Here is a 23,174-nt window from a genome sequence, read left to right on the forward strand (position 1 = left end):
CGATATTTTTTTCTTCACTAAGCATTCAACTCCATCAACAGGCTGACATATATAGGGTAGTATAATCTCCTTGGCGCAGGCTCATACCTACGATAAGTGCACGATTCATAAGATTATTTTGATGATAAACTTACATGATAGTACTGAAAATGTCAATAATACTACCATCCCACAAAGATTAGAAGATTCAGGAAATTAAGAACAAAAGAATAAAAGAATTACAAAATTTCTGTAACTGGCGGAAAGTGCATGAAGATAGTTCTTTAATGATTAAAGTTGACAACAACTAAAGTTATGCATAGGCTTGGCTTACACTACACACACAATTGAAATTTAACACAACAATATTGAGACATGGAAAGACCTTAGGTTTCTCTCGAGGAGTAATACAGAGTTCATTTTCATATTCTTGAAGGCCTATATTTTAAATCCAAGAAGGAACATCCCATATATGTAATACAAATTACTATTTTCATGGAAGGCATTCATTGATTGGGTTGAGGCTCCCAACAAGTTACAATCCTAAACAAACCGCAGAATCTGTCAAACCTACAGACAAAAATAAATGAGAGATTAGATATGGCTAAACTAGAAAACATATATAATAAAGAGCTGTCAATGCGAACAGTCTACACATCAAACACTAAATTAGCTCAAAAGTTGCACAAACATTGTAAAAAAATGCATGTAGTAAAGACACATTGTGACAGACTCGGATAAAAGTAAAAGAACCAACCTTACTAGGCTTACGAACCAAGACTTGAGGAAGCTATTGAAACAATGAAATGAAGTATGAAACGTGGTTAGTCTCTCTACAGTTTGAAGAGAAAATTAGAATTTCACACTAAGAAAACTGTTGGAATCAACAATAGCGGAAGACCAATTTTTAGCCCATAAGAAATAAAGCACTAGGAATATACTATTGCCACCAAAATGAGAATTTCCCTACTTCTCAGACAGGAAGACAGTATGTACCTAACGTACATTTCTATCACACCACAAACAGCACAACTTCAGTACAACATGAATGATGAACAAACGATTAAGACAAAAGCATATACCATTCAGAAGCTACATTACAAATCCTGATTGCAGATCTCCCAACGTTGCAATTTCTCGAAGATCACAACTTCAATGCCTGGACAAATCAAGTATGTCAATATTGGTCAATTGAATGTAAGATACACAACTAAGATGTATGTTGATAGCTTTAAAATAATGATGTTAGCTAAGGAGTTCATACGTGCAGCAAAGTGTTAGTCCAGTTCACATACAAGTACCAAACATCTCTTAGAAAATGTGAGTCATGGTATTGTGCCATACCAAATTTCTACAAACTCTCATGATATTGAAGTGTATTACAAAAACTCCTAAGGCTAGCAACTATCAGCTAGAGCAAGGAGAAGTAACCAAATGTGAATGAACGAGCACCATACTGAACAGGAGCTATGCAGTCTATGACAGCTAGCTCTGGATCCTGTTGGAGTCTCTTTAGCATCACATATAGTGTGCTGATCCAGAAATTGGTGCAAAAGCATCTAGGATTGTACTAAGATAATGAATTCCCTTCAAATAACAAAATGTATGATTCACAACAATGACGGAGTTCATATTGGGTTTCATTCTATTTGGTTACAGAGGAAAGAACCAAAAGTTTCTCAGCCTAATTGCTGAAATCTTGCTAGATAGTCACTAGCAAGCACTATCCTTAAGCAGGAAGAGTTTGCCTATGCACTTTGCCTTTATATCAATTCCGGGGGTGAGACTGAAACTAAACACTACTTAGACTATTTGAGAGAAGGATGGTCATGTCTGGGTCAAGGGGATGGGTGGCCTGAACCCTGTTCCTCCAGTTAGAGCTATGTACCTTCTGTTGTTTGTCCCTCCACACACATTACAGTAGCACAGTGTTTAGCCAAGCTGGGGTTCAGAAGGTCTATGAGTACACAGAGGAATCAAACAGAACCTGCAAACTACTTTCCAGTTTATTAGCAAGTATGTCACGTAACAATACAGGAATCACTATAGAAGATCTTTTCCCAGGACAGAAATGCATGCTCTTCCATGCCAAAAAAATAAATCTAATTCATGAATTTTTGAATTCAGTCATTCAGAAAACTACCTGGGAAGCTCTGACCCATTTGCCGTTAATCCAGTCCAGATGCAGCCTTATATCAGCATGCTTAAACTCCAACTCCTCGTTGTTCCCCTTAAAGTAAACCTTGTATCTCTGACCTTTAAGTACTTTAGAAATCACACCCACCCACCAGCCATCATTGTGTTGAGCATCAACTTCTTCGAGGACTTTGAAGCTTTTAAAAGGTCCAATATCAGGTGGAGGTGGTCGTACATGCAAACGATCAGTTTCTTCTTGCAAAAAATCTGTATCATCATTGTTTCTTAGGTTGTGATACTCAATCAGGTAGTTACCATTATCTAAAAGCTTAACAACAGTTGCAGCAAACCAAGCACCCTCAAAACCTTCTTCATCACTGCTGACCTCGACTAATGATCCTACACTAAAATTTTCTGCAGCTTCGTTGTTGGGTCTAATTTCAGTAGGTACAAGTTTCTGTATTTCATGCCGAAGCCAAAATAAGTGGGAGAGAAAAGAAACAAATCAAAAAGTGAAACACATAAACAGAATTGAGAGAAAGTCTAAAACTTGAAAAATGCAATGCCCTATTTAAATAACTGCTTCGTTATGTGTTATCTCATACAGACATGTATAATCATGAAAAGAAATGGAAAATATAGATATATCTCAGATGAACTTAAGAAGTGCCAGATTTGCTCATCAGTTAAATGTAATAATAGAAACATGCTTCCAACTCCCATTTTGTTCCTGGGTATGTGTGTTTAGGTGCATCCATGCCGCAGCTAGATTGGTCACAAGAGATGATTGAAGCTTGGCTTAGAATAATTATTTCATCAATGACAATGCTATTTATATCTCCTATATTCTTGCATAGTCATCTCTTACTACTTGTTTTCAATAGTATTCCACCTGATTGGTCAAGAGGATTTGAGTAATGATGCAGAATCTCTGTCAGACACACTTGAATCCATGTTGATTTGATGTGAAGCTGGATCTTTTTGTAAATAATCAAGCATAATTACCCTTTTCTCAACAAGTATTCCACCTGATTGGTCAAGAGGATTTGAGTAATGATGCAGAATCTCTGTCAGACACACTTGAATCCATGTTGATTTGATGTGAAGCTGGATCTTTTTGTAAATAATCAAGCACAATTCGGGCTGCTTTTATTATACTTAACCTTTTCTCAACAAGAAAAAAGATTATGCTCAATTGGGAAGGCTTTCTTTTTCAGGAGTTATCTCCACTCTATCTAGTGGAGGAAAGAACCTATGTCACACAGACACAAGTGTATGTATGTATTCATACAACATGTACAGGTGTACAAATAGTGACAGCGGATTCATTTAACTTAACGAGTTTTGGTACAATTAAAGGATTTAATGAATTATCCATCCCTATAACTTACCTATTTGAGACGGGTACATCAAGACGAATGAGGAGTTCTAATGTAGGATGCTATATATTGGAAAAGGTTTCCATATTAGGGGATGAACTATGAAGGTCAATATTCTTTTTAGAAACAAAAAAAATGGAGAAAGTAGATAGTAAGCTTATCATAAGCAATATTGGACTGTTGACTACATAACCTAAACTTCTTTCAAGTTTGCAGCATGAGTTTGCTTAGCTGGGTTGAGAAAGGTGAGAAACCAGCAAGTAGACTTCTTTGAGCTTCCAAGTTTCCCTTGATCAGCTGAAAATAAGAACACCCTATTCCAAGAAGTGTACACTGATTCTACAATATGCTGTTCAATGCTCCTATATCTACAAAGTTCCAATGCATATTCACATGTCCTCCCCCTCAAGCCCTCAAATCAACTATCCCAAGAAATGCAACATATTTAAAATGTATGTGCTACAATAGATCAAAGACAAAAAAATGACAATCGATCAGTCAAATATGCCTCAATCTTAGACATAGTTGTGGCTAACTATATAAATATTATGAATAATGCTCTATTCAGGCAATTTTCATTTCAATACTAAATAATTTGTCTTTATTGAAAACTAGAAATTCTCGAAAACTAGAAGTTCTCGAAATCTCATACTTATCCCTACACTGATACACGAGTCTCTAGCCAAAGTAAAGGGATTCCTAACAAGCACAAGACTTAGTGTAAGTGTAACAAGAAAAAATATGCTTTAATCAACAGTATTATAATGATTCTGACTCAACGCTATATTATTATCCTTTAATACCACAACTTGTATTACCCATCTTTCTATCCTTTTTGATTAAACTTAGTCTTGGGTAAATATAATCCTTTTCAAGGTAATTACTGATTTTGTTGACTTCCCCGCTAACAAGCCTATGTTCCAACTATATATCTGAAACCAACTCTCTAGGACTAACTTCTTCACCATCATCCGCCCAATAAGATGCAGGTATCCTCCCCCTGTAGCACAATATCTAGGAACAGATGTTATGGGACTACTTTTATACCCACACCAGATCATGTTTGGGGACCCTGGAAGATTTCTTTCTTTTGGTAATTGAGGCTGCAAATTTACAATCTTGAATAACCAATAAGCTATTCGCAAAAACATAACCATCTAGAAAGAGTACTTTCTAGTCTAATTTTCTCAGCTTCATGCGAGTTAAATGAAGAGCTAAAACACATTGGTAACACCATGGTATGCAGTGGCGGAGCCAGGATTTCCGCCGAGGGGGTTCAAAATATAAAAAAGCAAACATACGAAGAAGCCTAAGGGGGTTCAACATCTACTATATATACATAAAAAATAATTTTAACCTTGTAAAAACAGTGTTTTTTTCCGCCGAGGAGGTTCAAATGAACACCCTCGGCTCTATGTGGCTCCGCCACTGATGGTATGTGATAAAAATCCTAAAGATCCATCCGTTCTTTCTAAAGACCTTTCTGTTATGATTTTTATAGAGAGAGATGCAAGCAGCAAGGTAGAAAATATGAATGAAAATCTGTCTCATATAAATTTTATCAATTATAAGCCTTTATATGAGCACATAAACAAAGTAGTAGACTCCTCCTCCAACACCTAAAGTATTAGACTTTTTTTTTTTTTTTGATGAAGTAAAGTATTAGACTCTTACTAAAACTAAGAAACGGAATATTATACTAAATCAACTATTAGCGTCCTTTAACTAAACAACTAATTATTCTAGAAAACCAGTAACAGATGCAAACATCAACACCTTCCGAATGGGATTTAGGAGATCCAAAAGAAAAGAAAGAAGCCAGATAATGTTTCATATTAACTCCATAACATCCTTCAAACATGACTTTGCAAGTTCTCTAACACAATTTCTTGATCAATTAGGAAAAAGGAATAATGTCCTGGAAGATTTCTTTCTTTTGGTAATTGAAACTGCAAATTCACATTCTTTAGATATCCAATAAGCTATTCACAAGAACATAACCATCAGGAAGGAGTATTTTCTAGTCTAATTTTCTCAGCTTCATACAAGGTAAATGGAGAGCTAAAACACATCGACAACCCTATGGTATGTGATAAAAATCCTATTAAATCAACTATTAGACTACTCCTATAACTAAACAACTAATTATTCTAGAAATCCAGTAACAGATGCAAGATCCAACGCCTTAGGAAACCCAAAAGAAAAGTAACAAGACAGATAATGTTTCATATTAACTCCAAAACATCCTTCGAGAATGACTTCCCAAGTTCTCCAACACATTCTCTTGATCAATTAGCAAGTTTTCTCTATGAGTCATAGCACCAGTCATAAGAACCACATTTCTTGGAATTAGACGCTAGCGAGGTGCTTTCCACGTAAAAATACTGTGTTGTTACTTTATAGTTCTTTATTATTCACCAGCTCATCAAGACACAAGAATATCGGAGAGGAAAAAGGAACATACCTCCTTATCTTCATTTTCTTGGCCTTCTCCTACTTCGTTAAACGGTGGGGTCCACTCGCCATTAGCCCACTCCCGATGTATCCGCATCTGTGACTCATCAAATTCAAGCTGATCTCTTGTTCCTCTAAAGAACACAGAATACCTCCCATTACCCAACACTTCCATAACCACACCTTCCCACCAGCCATCATTGTAATTAGCATCCACTTCTTCACTAACCTTAAACTTCCTTTTCTTTTCAGGTGGTGGTCGTGGTCGTAGTTGAATTAAACTCATCGTTTCTTTCAATGGTTTTTTCCCTCTTTTATCAGCCATTAGTGTTTTGTACTCAACCAAGACACGTAGCTTGTTGTTGTTGTTACTTTCGTCGTCATCGTTGTTGTTTCTTCTTTGTTTCTTGAGAATGGGGCGTATGACTCTTCCTTCATACCACGCCCCTCGAAAGCCTTCTTCGTCACTGCTGATTTCAATTTCTGTGCCATTTGTGAAGTAAGTGTTGAGTAACTCCGTTTCATCTTGGTCTTTTACCATGATTCTTGAATTTGAAAAGATTGTTTGGCGGTTATGAGATTTGAATGAGTATATCTTTGTTGGATTTTGGCGGAGAGAAGATAGGAATTTGGTGAATTATTCACAAAGAGGGGGCTCTACTTGTTGGAAATTGCGGAAAGTATTTTTTTTTTTGGGCTTTGGGGTTTTGGGGTTTTTCAAGACTCGCTAGGAAGAAGAACGAAGGAGGCTTTTTGAGGTAGGGGTTTTGTAGGAGTTGGGTCTAATTCCTTGATAACTTGACCCACCCGTATTTATTTACAACAACAACATATCTGGTGTAATTTTATAGGTGGGAGTCTGGAGAGGGTGGAGTCTATGGTGACTTTATCTCTATTGGGAAGTAGAGAGATTCTTTTCGATACACCCTCGGCTCAAAGATCCACCCGTATTTATTTACAACAACAATACACTTGATGTAATTTCATAGGTGGAGTCTGAAGAGGGTGGAGTGTATGTAGACCTATCGCTGTCTTGGAAGGTAGAGATGTTGTTTCTAATAGACTCTCTACTCAAAGATCCACCCGTATTTATTTGTTTGAAATTGTTGGGGGTGAATTTCTAAGATTTCACCATTATTAAAGAGATGAAGAAGATGAAATGAACTTGGATTTGGAGTCAATTGAAATTCATTTACATTGATTTTGAACAAAAATCATAGCTTCAGACGAATGAGGCATTGTTATCTTTTTAATTGATTCAGTCATAAAACGTGAAGTACTAAAAGAACTGAGTACGAACAAGTGATTTCTAATTATTTTGATTAACTCGAATAGGTGAGTTATTTACTATTAGGGCCATGAGATTAGGGCCACGAGGTCCAATGATTAAGTATCACATATTTTATTAAAGCCCTACATGTGTTATTTCATAATTCCGTTAAAAGGAGAGGTATTTTTAACCCCAAAATTAATGTTAACTGAAATTGGGTCTAATAAGTAGGAGGGGTAATTTTAGGGAAAATTATGATGGTTGTCTCTAGACCCATCTAGTTTGCCATTTTTGGCCAACTACACTCAACTTACCCGCTTTGGCCCAATTTGGCTACAGTTACAGTAATTTACATCCAACGTTTACAAACAATAAGCTTCCAAAAGTAGGAGGGGCATTTTTAATCCATAAATTTATGTTAAAATAATTATCTTTTTCTCTTTTACCCCTCCTAGGAGCTCCCTCTCCCCAAGAGCTCCCTCTTTTTGCTCCCTTGATAACTCGAATTTACAATCTTTAATGTGGAGGTGGAGGGTGTTTACTTACAATCACGTTAAGGACAATTATCGTCCAATAGTAAAAGGAGCAACCCCTCTTGTCACGTTAAGGACAAATTTGAACCATTTTCAATACGGATTTTCGACCCTTTTCCGATTTCTAAATTATTGGAATCTCAATTTTAAAGTAATTGGCTACCCCCTCCGTTCCATAATAAGTGGTGTTATTAGGCTTTTCATTTTGTTGCAAAATAAGTGGTGCTTTAGGATTTTAAGAAGAAATTGATCTTATTCTTCCAAAATTATCCTTATTTACAAAATCACGAACCATTAATCAACTTTTCTTTTCTAAGCATTTAATTAGGGATAAGTTAGTAAAAACACTCCTAATTTTCTAGGAGTGAACACTTTCTTTAGGGGTATGCATAAGCAAAAAAATCACTTATTATGAAACGGATGAAGTATTATTTTAGGTAGCATTTGTTTCATTTTTTATTTTATTTTTTTGGTTGAAAGTAGTAGTATTTGTTTCACACATGAGAGAAATTGAGGGTGACTAAAATATCCTACCAAAAAATGATGCAAGTGAATGCAATTTAAATTTCTATAGGCCCCCGAGAAATTTCACAATAACAATAACAAAACAAGAAAGGCGCGAAAACCAAACTGGAAAAAACCCAAACCCAAATCTCCGATCATCGGACCCAATGCTCCGGCGATATCTCCGGTCACCTCCTCCCTAAATTTTTTAACAATCCCTAGCTCATTTCATTACTTTTTATAAACAAGGACATAACTATATGAATTTGACAAAAGCATGTGCCTGTTCACCCTTCAAGTCAAATCTTGTTCAAAACCCCACCTCAAAAGCAACCATAAACCTCTCAATCTTGGAGTTTCTTCTACTAAAATGTCAAAATTACAAACATTTTGGGCAAATTCTTACACAAATGATCTCCACTGGTTTCATCAAAGATACATATGCTGCAAGTAGGATTCTCAAGTTTTCCACTGACTCACTTTTGGTTCATGTTAATTACTCTCATAAAATCTTTGATTACATTGAACACCCAAATGCATTTATTTGTAATACTATGATGAGAGCTTATTTACAGCGAAATCAGCCTAAAAATACGATCTTTTTGTACAAATCAATGTTGAAAAATAATGTATGTATTGATAATTATACGTTTCCGCTTTTGGTTCAAGCTAGCACAGTTAGATTGTCTGTAACGGAGGGAAAAGAGTTTCATAATCATGTTATTAAAATGGGATTTGGGTTGGATGTTTATGTAAAGAACACTTTGATTAACATGTATGCTGTTTGTGAAAACATGGTTGATGCAAGAAAGGTGTTTGATGGAAGTCCTGTTTTGGATTCGGTTTCGTGGAATTCGATATTGGCAGGATATGTTCAGGTTGGTAATGTTGAAGAAGCAAAAGTGATTTTCGATAAGATGCCTAGGAAGAATGTAATTGCATCCAATTCTATGATTGTATTGTTGGGTAGGTCTGGTAGGATGAGTGAGGCTTGTCAATTATTCGATGAAATGATGGAGAAAGATGTGGTTTCTTGGACTGCTTTAATTTCTTGCTATGAGCAACATGGGATGTACACACAGGCCCTGGATTTATTTATGCAAATGTGTGCGAATGGCATTTCTATAGATGAGGTTGTTGCGGTAAGTGTGCTGTCTGCATGTGCACACTTGATGGTTGTTCAGACTGGGGAATCAGTGCATGGATTGGTAATAAGAGTTGGTTTTGAATCTTATGTTAACCTTCAAAATGCTTTAATCCATATGTACTCTACCTGTGGAGATGTAATGGCTGCACAAAGATTGTTTGATACGAGTAGTCATCTAGACCAGATATCTTGGAACTCAATGATCTCTGGCTACTTGAAATGTGGCTCTGTGGATAAGGCTAGAAAATTATTCGATTCCATGCCCGAGAAGGATGTTGTGTCATGGACTACAGTGATTTCTGGTTATGCACAACATGATCATTTCTCGGAGACTTTGGCACTATTTCAGGAGATGCTGCATGAGGAAAATAAGCCTGACGAAACTACTTTGGTTAGTGTTCTTTCGGCTTGCACCCACTTGTCTGCCCTTGATCAAGGAAAATGGATTCACGCTTACATACGAAAGAATGGGCTCAAAGTGAATATCATTCTTGGTACAACTCTTGTTGACATGTACATGAAATGTGGATGTGTGGAGAATGCATTGGAAGTCTTCAATGGAATGGAAGAAAAAGGGGTTTCTACTTGGAATGCTTTAATTCTTGGATTGGCCATGAATGGACAGGTGGAAAGATCACTAGACATGTTTCAGGAGATGAAGGAATGTGGTGTAACCCCTAATGAGGTTACTTTTGTTGCAGTTCTTGGTGCCTGTCGACATATGGGCCTAGTAGATGAGGGGCGCTCCTACTTTGATGCTATGACCAGATATTACAATGTTGAACCTAATATCAAGCACTATGGGTGCATGGTTGATCTACTTGCGCGTGCAGGGTTGCTCAAAGAAGCTGAGACGCTTATTGACAGTATGCCTATAGCTCCTGATGTTGCCACTTGGGGTGCTCTTCTTGGAGCTTGCAGAAAACATGGTAGTAGTGAAATGGGAGAGAGGGTTGGAAGGAAGCTCCTTGAACTTCAGCCAGATCATGATGGATTTCATGTGTTACTGTCCAATATATATGCTTCAAGAGGTAATTGGGATAGTGTTCTGGATATTAGAGGAGCAATGACACGGCAGGGTGTCGTTAAAGTTCCTGGCTGCAGTATGATTGAAGCAAATGGTGCTGCTCATGAGTTCTTGGCAGGAGACAAGTCTCATCCCCAGATAAATGAAATTGAAGAAATGCTGGCTGAAATGGAAAAGCGGTTGAAAGTAATGGGCTATGCTCCAGGCACAGATGAGGTTTTACTTGATATTGATGAGGAAGAAAAAGAATGTACCCTGTTTAGACATAGTGAAAAGCTTGCAATTGCTTATGGGCTCATTTCCATTGCTCCTCCAACTCCTATAAGAATAATCAAGAACTTACGAATATGTAGTGATTGTCATACAGCAGCAAAACTAATATCAAAAGCGTTTAATCGGGAAATAGTGGTCAGAGATAGGCACCGGTTTCATCATTTTAAGAATGGCTCTTGTTCCTGCATGGAATTTTGGTAGCTAATACTCTGTTGTTGGCCTGTAAAGAACTATTATCAAGGTTGTTCAACTTTAATGCCTCAATCTTCCTTGCAACATTAACTGGCTAGTGGTCATCATTCATGTATAAACCCTGCACAGGCTCCAACAAGGCTATCATCTCCATTATGGCCAAACCTGCATGCTAATTCAATCTTCATTTTGTTGAACCTGACCTTGGATATGGATAGTAAGGCAAGGGCTCTGATGCTTACACTGCTTTTTGGCTCTAAAGCTCTTTTGGTCTTTCACCCCTCGTGTTCTTATTTTCTGCCGGATCTCCACATATTTCAGATTGTACCATATGATAATCTTAATTAGATTTTGAACTGTAACATAAAAGGAACTCATAATCAAAATTGAAATTTTTGGCCACTCACTCTACCAGGTATTTGCATATTGTTGCTATGTTGTAGTCACAATTGCAGTGCAATACTACATCACACTGCAGGGACTGGAATAAGTCGTATGTATCTAATAGTGCACTTGAAGGGGCCGCCACCTAAAGTGCAGTGGAAGCTTGTCTTTATAAGCAGCTTCTTTACGTATTTAATCAAAGTATTTACCCCATTCTTGAAGCTTTATTGAAGCAGAACAGGTGAATAAGATTTAGCATACTGCTGTTATAATGGGTTTAAACCTTTGCAACATTTAATATAGACATGCCTATTTCAATTTGGGTACTCAAAGTTAGCTTCACTTACCAGCACTTGTTCACAGAAGAAATAGGACTTCTTTGGAGTAGTCTGTTTTATATAACAATGCAAGTTGGTTACTTTAAGTTCTTGAACCAGAAGAAACTACCCTGCATTCAAGTCATATAGTTCTTTTGGCACAATTTTTGGTGCTACTCAGCTAACCATGTAGTTTGTCACTTGTCAGTAATCGAAGAAGAATTGACCTGTTTCATTGTTTGTTTTCCTGGTTTCTTTACAGTTGATGGACAAAATGAATTATAGATCTGATTTCCTTACTGAATTGGAGAGACAACCAGAGGCTGTTCATTTTCAGCATACGGAACTAGGGTGACATCTCTATGTTATTTTTGCAATACATCGAAGAATTTCTGTAGTAGTTAATGTACAAGTTTATACATATAGGGCGGAAGCAAATGGGTTGGGGCTATCAGTGGAATTATGCGGCCAAATGTACCAGCAATACTCTTGTAAAACTGCCATGCAACATGATATTCTTATTTCTCAGAATCACTTTTTTCTCTCTAGATAGAGAATGTTATAAAGCAGCAAGAAGGTTTCATGATCTTAAGCTTGTATTGATGACATTTTGCTCCCTTTGTAGTTGTATGATGTATATTATCAACTAGGAGAACGAACTTGAAATTGTACATCTCTACCCAAGGGGGACAAGACTCAAAACTTGAACACTAGCATAGTATCATATGTTCTGTTTTGTTGTTTCACCGCAGCCTATGATTTTCGTGAATGTCACTTATGTGCCCACCTATCTAGGTGTTGACTGGTGCATGTCGTGAATGATGTTACACTTTTTCCCAAGACAATGGACTATTGCAATTGACTGGTTCAGAAACATAGCCATTCAACAATACCCTCCAGACCACTACGGACCCAATCTTAACCACCGATGTACAAGTAGAATGTGTTTCACCTCCTAAAGAATGGTTATTTTAGTATATGGAACTGAGACTTAGCAATACCACTTCAGCAATTTTCTTCCCAGAATGGCAAAGACAGCAGATGCAGATGCGAATCTGCTCTTAAGAAATACAAGTTCAAGAAGATCATAGAGTTATTCAATCTTCCCATAATAACAATGTCCCCTCGCCGGATCTTCCAAGAGCATTTTAGAACTTAGAAAATTCACTATACTCCAAGTTCAGAGTAATCAAGAGCTTGATTTCCATGAACTTCACATGTAGTTATGTACTGCATCATGGCAAAGAATGACTTTACTTGGTTAGGTAACCTACTAGGTCCAGTATCAACTATTGAACAACAGTGATTGCTTATCCTCCCTCAACTTTCTTTAACAGATCTCTTTTTGTATAGAATGCAATGTGGCTTCTGAAGCAAATGAATCTATCTTCTTTTGCATCGAATTGAATTCAACTGCACCAAAAGAATAAATGAATTATACCAACATAGACAACAGCAAGTCACTTTGACCCTCATTGCTGTTACTTTTCAAGTTCCATCTTCTAAGTCATGTATAAAGAAGTCCAAATCAGGAATATATAGTGCGTCTCTCATATGTTCAACCAGCATTTTTACAGCTTCATCAACACAATCCATATGTGAACCCATCTTATCTCCAGCAACAAAACTATAATTCTGATTCTTTATCTCCACCGAACTTCTCCCAGCCTCTTTCTTGGTAGTCATCCTTCTCATCAACTTCCTCATTTTTGCAGAGTCACCCCATTTACCATCAGCTGCATAGATATTTGACAAAACTACATAGGTTGCTGCAATTTTTGGTTTCAAAGCCAACACCTTTCTTATAGCCAGCTTGCCCAAATCTGGATGATTGTGTGCTTTACATGCTCCTAGGAATGCTCCCCAAACAGATTCATCAGGATCAAATGGCATACTCTCTATCAACTTAAAAGCCTCCTCAACTCGTCCAGCACGTCCAAGCAAATCTACTAAGCTCCCAAATATCTCCAGATCTGGAGCTATGTTGTAATCACCAACCATTGAGATAAAATACCTTAACCCTTTGTCCACAAACCCAGCATGGCTACATGCATTTAAAACTGCCACAAATGCTATCCTATCTGGCCTGACTTTAAATTTAACCATCTCTTCAAAAAAGTCAACAGCTTCATTTCCATATCCATGGCTTCCATAACCAATCATCATTGAGGTCCACGAAACCAGATTTTTCTTGGGCATTTCATCAAAAATTCTACGTGCACTTGCAATATTGCCAGACTTTGCGTACATGTCTATTAGGGAATTGTCCAACTCCAAGTTCCCTCCGAGGCCTCTCTTTATGATTCTTCCATGAATCTGCTCTCCACAACTCAAAATTGCCAAATTGGCCACAGCTGCTATAATGCTGGAAAATGTGAAGCAATTAGGGCTGAGACCTTCTGACTCCATACTCGAGTATGTGCTGATAGATTCATATGGATCAGATTTCTCATATCCAGCAATCAAAGTGTTCCACGTGATTGAATCCCTTTGAATCATATCATCGAAGCATTGCTTTGCATCATTTAAGCTGCTACACCTACAATACATATCTAAAATAGAATTCATTACGGGTAGATTAAAATCCAACCCATGTTTGACTATTGCAGCATGAAGTTGCTTCCCATATGTACATGAATGGACCGAGGCACAGGCTCTAACCGCAATTGAAAAGGTAAATGGGTTTGATTCACCCTCTTCCTGTCCATCCAAAAACACACAAAAAAACATGATAAGTTAGAATAAAATAGCCATTCAATTGCGTCGACAACTTATTTTTATTGCAGCAACTAGGTAAGGCTTTCACCAGGTCCAAGCACTGATTTACATGTTTATGAGTATCACTTTTTTGAATTTTAAGAGGTAGCTTTCAAATTAAACTACAAGAAATACCAGCCCAATACATTTTCAAGTCATAAAGGACTTGCTGCAAGTATCACTTCATTCTTTAGAGTAAATGATAAGAGTCTAGCAACAGATGACACTAAATTTTGTACGCGTTAACAGGCCTTCTGCCCGAAAATATCTAAATACGTACCAATAACATTCTTCTGAAAACATTAAGCGCCATATAGCCATAACCACGATGAGTATATCCTGCGATTAAAGTAGTCCAAGACACATCATTTTTCCCTCTTATCTCATGAAAAACCGCATACGCTTCATCCATATCAACGCAACACGTCGCATAAACATCCAAGAGAGCATTGGAAACATAAAGACTCCCACTCATGCCTTGCTTAAGTACCAAACCATGAACTAAAGCTCCACGAGACGAAGAGTTTATCCCTTTACAAGCCTTCAATATACAAGATAATGTGAACTCATTGGGGCTCACATTTGTACACCTCATCATCTCACAGAAAACTACCCAAGCACGTCCATGAAGATTGCATGAAGTGTAACCAGAAATCATGGTTGTCCAAGCAACAACATCTCTTTCAGGCATTTCATCGAACAGTGTACGTGCTTCTCTGATTAGACCCCTTTCGAAGTAGGATTTGAGGAGACCAGTGGCTAATATTGAAGGGGGTTTTGGTAAAAATGGTGGGTTTGAATTGGGTGGGTTGATTGCAGCACAAAGGAGAGAGTTTCTAATTGTTTGAGGAATTTGAGTATAATGAGTTTGGGATACTAGTTTTCTTGCATTCATTGCTTAAATATAGTTTTAGAAATATAAACTTAGGATTAACATGAATGGGTTTAACGAATGTGCGTTGATTACAGAAAGTACAAGTCTTTGATTCATTATGTATAGCAGTATAAATGTACAAAGATGTGTCTCATTTGTCCAGTCGCAACTGGTATTGTCTCTCCTCTAGGTCCAGTATGCCCGGACTTGGTGTTGATGTTACTTTATTCTGAATTTTAGCTCTTTTTTTAGGAGTAAGATTTTGCTTATTTTTTTCTTTTTTAGGTTTGGGAAACAACTTTTCTCAAAATGAAGATTGAAAAAACACCTCTTAATTATAAAGTCAACAATCAAAATGAACAATAAGATGTTTGAATACATTTAAGGCGGAATACACCAACACCCTCTTAAACTTGCACTAAATTTTACAATATGTGCCGATTGAGCATATGGAGTATGGACATGTGAAAAAGTATTAAACACTTCCAACTAATATTTTGAACAAACTTTTGTGCGTGATTGAATATTTGCACACACGCAAAAATATTCATAATTAGACATTTGCAACTAAAAGTTTAAAAAAACGTCTACACGCTATCTCAAGCATTATTACGTAAACAAATTAATCACATAAAATATACCACATCCTTTAATATACATTCCAACTATAATACTCTCTTATTGGCTGTCGACGTTAATGTTAAAGGGGGTTCCTCCATTGATTCAAGAATTAAAGGAGCTATTTTTGTTTTCAAACTCAAAAGGTTAAAGGGGTAAATGAATTTTTTTCTAATTTTTACCAATATAATTAAAGTGACAATAAAGATCAAAACTGGAAAAGTTTGAAGCAAAAATAAAGCCTAGTCGTGTCACCCTTTTGTCCTGGTGACAGGTCGTGCCGAAGGTTTATTGGTTTAAATATATGAATTTGCATACGAATAATTGGTGATTTACAAGAACAAACAAACAATAACTGAGCTAATATAAAGACTAAAGGAACCAGCATATACAGATTAAGAACAAAGTGACCACAAGTATCATTCATAGAGAAACATAAAAACTCTCCTATTGCATCTTACGCAAACTTTAAGAAACAAATACAAACATGCCAATCATCATAGTATAATATGTATATACAGATTAATTCCTGTAGATACCTGTTATGAAGGTACCAAAATTACGTGGTTTCATTTCCTAATTTGATGAACTAATACAACTGACTGGCTTACAAAACAATGGTAATTCCATAATGCTATGTGAGAAAATATTCTCCTTTTGTTTAAGTCTTGAGGTTGAAAAACCCTCCAGACATACCCTTATCCTAACTATTTTCTGTACATGTAAAATGTGTTAAACCTCTGAAAGAATGATGGTTAAAACTCATACAAGAATCTGAGATTTGGCCGCACCGCGTGAGCACTTTTTCCTTCCAGATTTCTTAAGAGCACAGACACAAATCTCAAGAAGATCATAGTCTTCTTCCCAGAATAACAATGAAGCCTGCTCTGGATTTTCCAACAGCATTTTAGATGTCAGAAAACCAGCTACAGTCCATGTTTGGTACAGCCGGGCTTGCTTTCCTGTAAATTTGCCATACCTTGTATCATAATATTCAGGCCACTGATCCACCCGAAGCTTTTTCTCAGCTAAATCGACTGCCTTCTTAGCAAGATCAATCCTATTCATCTTGATGCATGCCAGGGTGAACTGAATGGACATAAAGAGCAACATCATAAAACAGTACAGCCGGGGCAAGCTAGCGATGTTTGTTACAATAGCTTTCGGCTAACATTACTTTATCATCTTAAACATCAATGCAGAAACCAACAAACTGATCAAAAATAGGGAGCAGACAGTAAGAGGTGAAAGTTGATGTGTACGGTTATGGAATTCTGTACAAGTTTCCACATCCATTTATAAAGAATCATTATAGATTTTCAGTCATTTTAAATTCAGCTGCTACATCATCTTAAATTAATCAAAAGGAGGGAAAGAGAACTTTTAATTTGGTTCTTTCTTTTCGTTCAAGAAATTTAAGTTGCTTCTTCAGTCTGCCAAATCGGTACGTAACAAGGAGAAATGGAGAATTTTGGGCTTTTCATATAAATCTGTGGTTAAATTTACGATGACAAAACTAAGATCACTGTTCCAATTTCCTATTTATCCAGGACAATTGCAATTGTAATGAAAAGATAAAAACATTTATAAGCATACTGGATTACTGCTCAGCCCCCTAGCACTCCAAAGACAATAAAAATACAGGCAGAGAGATAAAATAATTGCATTGTAGTCACAGTATCTAAGGGAAAGCAGTCAAATGGAACTTGAGTTAAAAACATAAAATCATTTCAACTTCTGATCGCAGAAAGAAAGAGAGATCATTAAGGAAGAGAAAATCATCAACCAACCACGAGAAGAGAATGTGACCTTACCTGCCAGAGAAGAGTTGGCCAAGAACCCCCATTATGATATGACCAAGGTCTGCAACAGTCAAATTGGAAAACTTAGTAACTTGATACCTTATATGCCCAAAAATAACACACACACACATAAATATATGTATAGCGAGAGAGAGAGAGAGAGCTCACGTGTTCTTAGGGTCGCTACCAGTGATTATACGCCACTCTTCATTTTCCAGAGCTGGGTAACATATCTTAAGGGGCATAAGACCCACAAGATCGTCCCACTTAGCTTCGACCAGATTCAGGATTGATTCATTCTGTTTTGGGGTACCCAAAGATGACACAATAGACCACAGATTTCCAAGAGTGAAGAATCTAAAGTCCATGTGGGCAGGCTGTAAATTGCCAATAAGATAACCACCTTCCTCAGGAATCCAGTCCATCAACCAATGAGGGATTTGTTCAGGGTAGATGTTAAACTTGTTAGTGGCTTCAGTGGAATACTCCTCTGTCTTATATCGGTATATTTCATTGATCTTCTTCATATCAACCCAATAATATTCTCTAATGTGAAATGACAAAGCACTAAGTCTGTTGTTTATGGCATTCACCAAATTCTTGGATCCTTCATCCATAGAAAGCATCTCACGGGAGCATCTAAGTGCTGAGTAAAATAACGCCTGCAACATCAAACATGTCAAGCCAGAAAAGATCAAAAATAGAATCATAGAAGGATAACAATGATAGCATTTCAGATCACTCCCTGAGAATGTGCAACGCAGATATATAGAATAAATTATTAACATAGAATAAAAATATTAAGCGTATGCCATCCTCTCCTAAAGTGTAATTAAGGAAGGATCAAGTTCCAAAGATCCCTCCAAAAGTTCATAGAGTTCATCTATCACCAAATTCTGATTCACTGTGATATCCTATCATAAGCGGCTTCTATCATAAAAGTATATACCAATGTCAGCATACCATGTCATGTCAAGCGAAGACTCACAAGATGAACTTGAAATGTGTATTAAACTCAAAAAATGGAACCGGCTATGCCACTTGCAACATTCAAAGAATAATTTCAAAGAAAAACTGGCAATATCAACTTACTTGAATCTCAAGCGGATGTCCATGAATACCCATCCTTCTATCTATCATGCAGGAACCATCAGTGACTAGCAAAGACGGAAACATATCAAACCCATCAGATAGACACAAGTTTATTATCAGCTTTATGCCAGTCTGCACATCCACTCTTTCTTGTAATCCATAGTCACCGGTGATCTTCCCATAAGCTCTCAACAAGATAATCCACCACAAGCCTGAAAAAGTCACAATTTTAGATTTTTCAGTATCCATTTGATGGATGGAACTTTAACAAACTTTTGTGAAGATTCCTTTCTTGACCAATTTTCTTTTCTTACATTCTTCTGATATTATTGAGTCATTTATTTACTATAAACGTGAAATACTTCCTTTTCACTAGTGATAAACACTTACGGCAAATAGAATCATTTAACCTAGATACTCTCTTCTTACATTTTTTAGAAAGGTAAGTATGAATACTCTCTTCTTACATTCAGCAGCCAATTTTCTATTTTGATCCAGTCCATATTTGCATCCACTATGCACTTTGTAAAGGTGTACATTTGTAACAGTATGTTGCACCAAAAGGGAAAGTTCTAACATATTTTGTACAGTAAGTGAAAATCTGAGAAATTCAACAGATTAAAAAGTAACTAATAGTTCCCGTTCTATCATTAGTTAATAAACAATATGTTTGAATTCTCCCCTAAATAACCAGCCATTAAGGGAACGAAGGAAATGAAAAGTACCACTTACCCGAGTCAACAGGTGCTACACGGCCAATAGCTGACTCCCCAAAATCTGGGTCCAGAACTTCTTCATATTTGTTATCATCGAGAGGCACTGTTCTAACTTTAAAACTTGCAGGCATCAATCCTTGCCCTGGACTGTAACAGTCCACAGTTTTCTCCCAACTCTATAGTTACAGAAACCAACAGCAGTCAACTCTTTTACTCAAACACAGAGAAAGTGAGAAAGAACAAAATGAATCCAACCAAAAAAAAAAAAAAAGTTTCTCCCAATAATTGGTTTTTGACTAAATCTGAAGATGCATCAACAGAAGATCTCAACTTACGACATATGTATAACAGCAACCTAAGAAACTGTTTTCTTTGGAGGCCAAAAAGGACCTGTCTCTAAAAACACAAGAAAATTACCATCTCATGCTGATGCTACCAGATGAAGGAATATCTTCGACTCGAATTTTACAACATAATCACGAGACTCCTTTTTAAAAGATCAATTCTCCACCAAATAAGGAGTCAAAGAAAAATATCAGAAAAACAAATCCTATTTAGTCCCGATCTCACACTTACCTTGTATATTGGAAATAACCTAAAAAGTTCAGCCAGCCTCCCAACCCCTTTCTCCAAAAAACAGAAAGCATTATAATTTCTAAGTATAATAAATATCACTGGTGCACATGAGACCTTTCTTGTGTGTTTAAAGCTATCACAACAGCATATCCAATTGGTAATCTGTTTTTTTCCAAATGAAGTCATTTGCAAAATGTTTCAATCACATTCCAATTATAATACCACAAGCAATAAATTACCAAAGCAAAAGATATAATAGGAAATAACATAAAAGCAAACATTACCTGCAGTTGCAGGGTATGAAGCAGAAAATTCCTAACAATGTCTTTCTCCCCCTTGAGTAAAAAAGCAAGTCCAGATGGAATAAAATCCCTAATAAAAACTTGATCATAATTCAAGGGCAACTTATCATTAGGATCATTAGCAGCAAGTGTCCCTATAGGACTCCCACAATATGTAACTACAGCATTCTCCAACAACTTCCAAGCATCCTTTACCGCTTGCGATTCCTCTTTAACACTCTCAACTTTCTCATCATTATTCACATTTTTATGACCATGTTCATCTAAATCAACCTTTTCCACAACCAATGGTTGCTTCACATTATTCAAACCACCTTGAACATAAATTCTCTCAAAATTCTTATCATTAACACGTGTTTTTTCAACAGAAGTTGAATAATTCTTCCTAAAATCAGATGCAACACTAGCAATTACATGGAAACCTCTCTTTTTTAAGGCCCCACCAATAGGATTAATAATAATACCATTATTACAATGACTTGAGAAAACCCTAGATTGACCCCAAGATGAAATTGGCCCTAATAGGGTCCGATTAATACGTGGGTAGCTATAAAAATCACATTTTTGCTTGAAATTCAAACGAAAATTCGATGAATTTGTGTGGAATGACTTATGGGTCTTCTTAAATTGAAGACCCGAAAAAGAATTGCTCCTACATGGGAGTAAAATTCTACAACAAGGTGTCATGGTTATCAAATTGATTGATTTCATATGAAATTTTTTATCCAAAATTTGGCAAATGAAATGTTTGTAAAAAAGTAGTTAGAATGTTTGTTGTTGATGATGTAATAATGGATTGTGTAATGAATAGATTCTTGTGATGAATGATATTTGTTGGATCTGCAAACATATAGGGCAAGAGAGAATTTTGGGATAAGATAAAAAGAGAAAAGCAATTATTTGTGTAAAGTTTGAAGATCTTTGGAAAGTGGAAATGGCTAATCTCTGATGAACAGCGCTATTTATAGACGCCTGCCTTGTGATGGAAGAAATTCAATTTTCTTTGCTTCTTTTTTGACCGCTAGAAATATGACTTTGGAAAAACCACCAATTAAAACAATGTGAAGAATAAAAAAAACATGTATTTCCCTTCGATGAGAAAAACATTATTTAATGAAATGCAATGTAAATACGTAATGTTCTTTTCTTCTTCTTCTTCTTCTTTTTTTTTTTTTCCATTTTTGCATGCATTGGTTAGTTGTAAAAGACAAACTACTTCCTCCATTTCAAATTATTTATCGTGGTTACTAGATTGTATTAAATTACTTATCGTTGTAGAAGTTCAACGCATAATTAATTATTTTTCTTCATTTTATCTTAGCAAAATTTTGTCATTAATGGAGATGACATATAAGTAGAGTAAATATTTAATGTTGAGAGATTATAACGTAGATATAAATAAAGATAAAGTAGATTAAATATCAATCCTAATTAATATTTCTGAAGGGACTGTCTAAAATAAAAAAGTGATAGACAATTAGAGATGAATGGAGCATTTCTCTTTCGAAGAGAAAAATGTTATTTAATGAAATGCAATGCAAATAAGTTTATAAGTAGTTTTCTTTTTTTCATTTTTGCGTGCATTAGTTAGTTGTAAAAGACAAAACTAACGATTTCATTTCGTGGTGCATTTATGAAACAGAGAATAACATAACAAGGTGAGAACATTAATTTCATTCTATTAATGTAAATAAGTTTAGTTTATAAGTAGCTAAATTATTAGATAGTTAGCTTTGAACACTTTTACAGTTTACTTTCAAATAAATATATATGCTAGTATTATTTAGTTATAGCGGTTCGTTTTATTGAGGTAGGTTGGTCAAATGCCAGTCACAAGCCCTAATTTGAATCGTGACGGATATCTTGAACCACTTGGCTAAGACCATACATTCATTTCTACTTTCAAAATTACTGTATAATGTATGCACATATAAGAGAACAATTAAGAACTAACAAAGCATTGACAGCCCCATCAATTGGGGGAGGGGGGGGGGGGGTAGGGAAAGAAAAGCATGGCAGACCTACTTTCGGAATTCATACTTTGGCAGAATTAGCAAGAACTTACAGGTTACAACCAACAAATTAACCAACTCAACTTTCTTGACACAAAACCATTACTTATTTTATTTATCGGAAGAAAAGAAGTAAAGCGTACAACTTGGAGAACGACTGTGATTAAAAGAAGTTTAATTTCTTGTTTTACACTGTTAGGCAAAGTTAATTCATATTTACAAAGCATTGACAACCCCATCAATTAAGGGAAACCGGGAAAGAAAAAAAGACATGGTAGGCCTGATTTCCCAAATTTATATTTACTTGATAGAACTAGACAGAACGTCAGAACCTATATTACTTTATTAATTTCTCCAGAATTAGTTTATACTTATGGAAATTCTATACTTTACAGCTAACAAATTAACCAACTCGAATCTATTGCTATAAAACCGTCATTTCATCCGAAAAAGAGAAGTAAAACGTTCAATTTAGAGAGACTATGCTTAAAAGAAAATGCTCACGACAAAATATCAAATCAAACCAAACCATAAAGATTAATTTCTTGTGTTATCTGTTTAGCAAAGTTAATTCACCTCTCTCGTGATAATGCAAATGAAAACAACATATACTATTTCTCTATTCCACTTAGAACTCAATATAAGTGCTATGGACTATTGCTGCCCCCACCCCCCGCGCGCACACACACCATACCAAAAATAAAGGAGAAAAAATAAAGTGAGGAAAAAGGGAAAGGATCAAAGTTCAAAGGAGAATAAAAAGGGGCTTTTAACTTATTTGGCTACTCGGCCGATTATCACAACCGCTAGCTAAATATGCTTTAATTATG

At 36.1% G+C, this 23,174-nt stretch overlaps 4 protein-coding genes across 7 annotated transcripts; 1 reads left to right on the forward strand and 3 right to left on the reverse strand.

The window, feature by feature from the left end:
• Positions 1 to 234: 234 nt before the first annotated feature.
• On the reverse strand, positions 235 to 6,720 carry LOC132598466 (protein AGENET DOMAIN (AGD)-CONTAINING P1). 4 transcript variants are annotated; one of them, XM_060311338.1, is made up of 6 exons: positions 5,959 to 6,720; positions 2,123 to 2,572; positions 1,868 to 1,966; positions 1,062 to 1,138; positions 737 to 769; positions 235 to 549 (listed from the first exon to the last, which is right to left on the reverse strand). In XM_060311338.1, the coding sequence occupies exons 1-3, from the start codon at positions 6,487 to 6,489 to the stop codon at positions 1,937 to 1,939; spliced, it is 1,011 nt and encodes a 336-aa protein (XP_060167321.1). In that variant the 5' UTR covers positions 6,490 to 6,720; the 3' UTR covers positions 235 to 549; positions 737 to 769; positions 1,062 to 1,138; positions 1,868 to 1,936. The 4 variants fall into 4 exon arrangements, with proteins under 4 accessions (XP_060167321.1, XP_060167320.1, XP_060167323.1 ...); XM_060311337.1 differs by lacking the exon at positions 737 to 769; XM_060311340.1 differs by lacking the exon at positions 1,868 to 1,966 and having other exon boundaries at positions 5,959 to 6,717.
• A 1,550-nt stretch (positions 6,721 to 8,270) lies between these two features.
• LOC132598467 (pentatricopeptide repeat-containing protein At3g62890-like) lies at positions 8,271 to 12,187 on the forward strand. Its single transcript, XM_060311341.1, has 2 exons — positions 8,271 to 10,943; positions 11,858 to 12,187. Exon 1 carries the CDS (start codon positions 8,516 to 8,518, stop codon positions 10,901 to 10,903), a length of 2,388 nt encoding a protein of 795 aa, XP_060167324.1. The 5' UTR covers positions 8,271 to 8,515; the 3' UTR covers positions 10,904 to 10,943; positions 11,858 to 12,187.
• Positions 12,188 to 12,280: 93 nt separating this feature from the next.
• Positions 12,281 to 16,172, reverse strand: LOC132598469 (putative pentatricopeptide repeat-containing protein At1g56570). Its single transcript, XM_060311343.1, has 2 exons — positions 14,633 to 16,172; positions 12,281 to 14,295 (listed from the first exon to the last, which is right to left on the reverse strand). Exons 1-2 carry the CDS (start codon positions 15,245 to 15,247, stop codon positions 13,084 to 13,086), a joined length of 1,827 nt encoding a protein of 608 aa, XP_060167326.1. The 5' UTR covers positions 15,248 to 16,172; the 3' UTR covers positions 12,281 to 13,083.
• A 139-nt stretch (positions 16,173 to 16,311) lies between these two features.
• Positions 16,312 to 21,518, reverse strand: LOC132598468 (alkaline/neutral invertase A, mitochondrial-like). The gene is made up of 6 exons (XM_060311342.1): positions 20,315 to 21,518; positions 19,471 to 19,630; positions 18,739 to 18,950; positions 17,815 to 18,308; positions 17,659 to 17,707; positions 16,312 to 16,933 (listed from the first exon to the last, which is right to left on the reverse strand). Exons 1-6 carry the CDS (start codon positions 21,041 to 21,043, stop codon positions 16,607 to 16,609), a joined length of 1,971 nt encoding a protein of 656 aa, XP_060167325.1. The 5' UTR covers positions 21,044 to 21,518; the 3' UTR covers positions 16,312 to 16,606.
• Positions 21,519 to 23,174: the final 1,656 nt, after the last annotated feature.

This window comes from Lycium barbarum, chromosome 6 (assembly GCF_019175385.1).
Source record: "Lycium barbarum isolate Lr01 chromosome 6, ASM1917538v2, whole genome shotgun sequence".
In the NCBI taxonomy this organism is placed as follows: domain Eukaryota; kingdom Viridiplantae; phylum Streptophyta; class Magnoliopsida; order Solanales; family Solanaceae; genus Lycium; species Lycium barbarum.

Coding starts and splice junctions, on each gene's coding strand:
- LOC132598466 (XM_060311337.1), bottom strand. CDS start 6,489: ATGGTAAAAGACCAAGATGAAACGGAGTTACTCAACACTTACTTCACA. Junction 2,573..5,958: donor AAGAAAATGAAGATAAGGAG/GTATGTTCCTTT, acceptor CATGAAATACAG/AAACTTGTACCTACTGAAAT. Junction 1,967..2,122: donor AATGGGTCAGAGCTTCCCAG/GTAGTTTTCTGA, acceptor AGTAGTTTGCAG/GTTCTGTTTGATTCCTCTGT.
- LOC132598467 (XM_060311341.1), top strand. CDS start 8,516: ATGAATTTGACAAAAGCATGTGCCTGTTCACCCTTCAAGTCAAATCTT.
- LOC132598469 (XM_060311343.1), bottom strand. CDS start 15,247: ATGAATGCAAGAAAACTAGTATCCCAAACTCATTATACTCAAATTCCT. Junction 14,296..14,632: donor TTTTCAGAAGAATGTTATTG/GTACGTATTTAG, acceptor TTGGATGGACAG/GAAGAGGGTGAATCAAACCC.
- LOC132598468 (XM_060311342.1), bottom strand. CDS start 21,043: ATGAAATCAATCAATTTGATAACCATGACACCTTGTTGTAGAATTTTA. Junction 19,631..20,314: donor TTCATACCCTGCAACTGCAG/GTAATGTTTGCT, acceptor CTGTAACTATAG/AGTTGGGAGAAAACTGTGGA. Junction 18,951..19,470: donor TGTAGCACCTGTTGACTCGG/GTAAGTGGTACT, acceptor TGACTTTTTCAG/GCTTGTGGTGGATTATCTTG.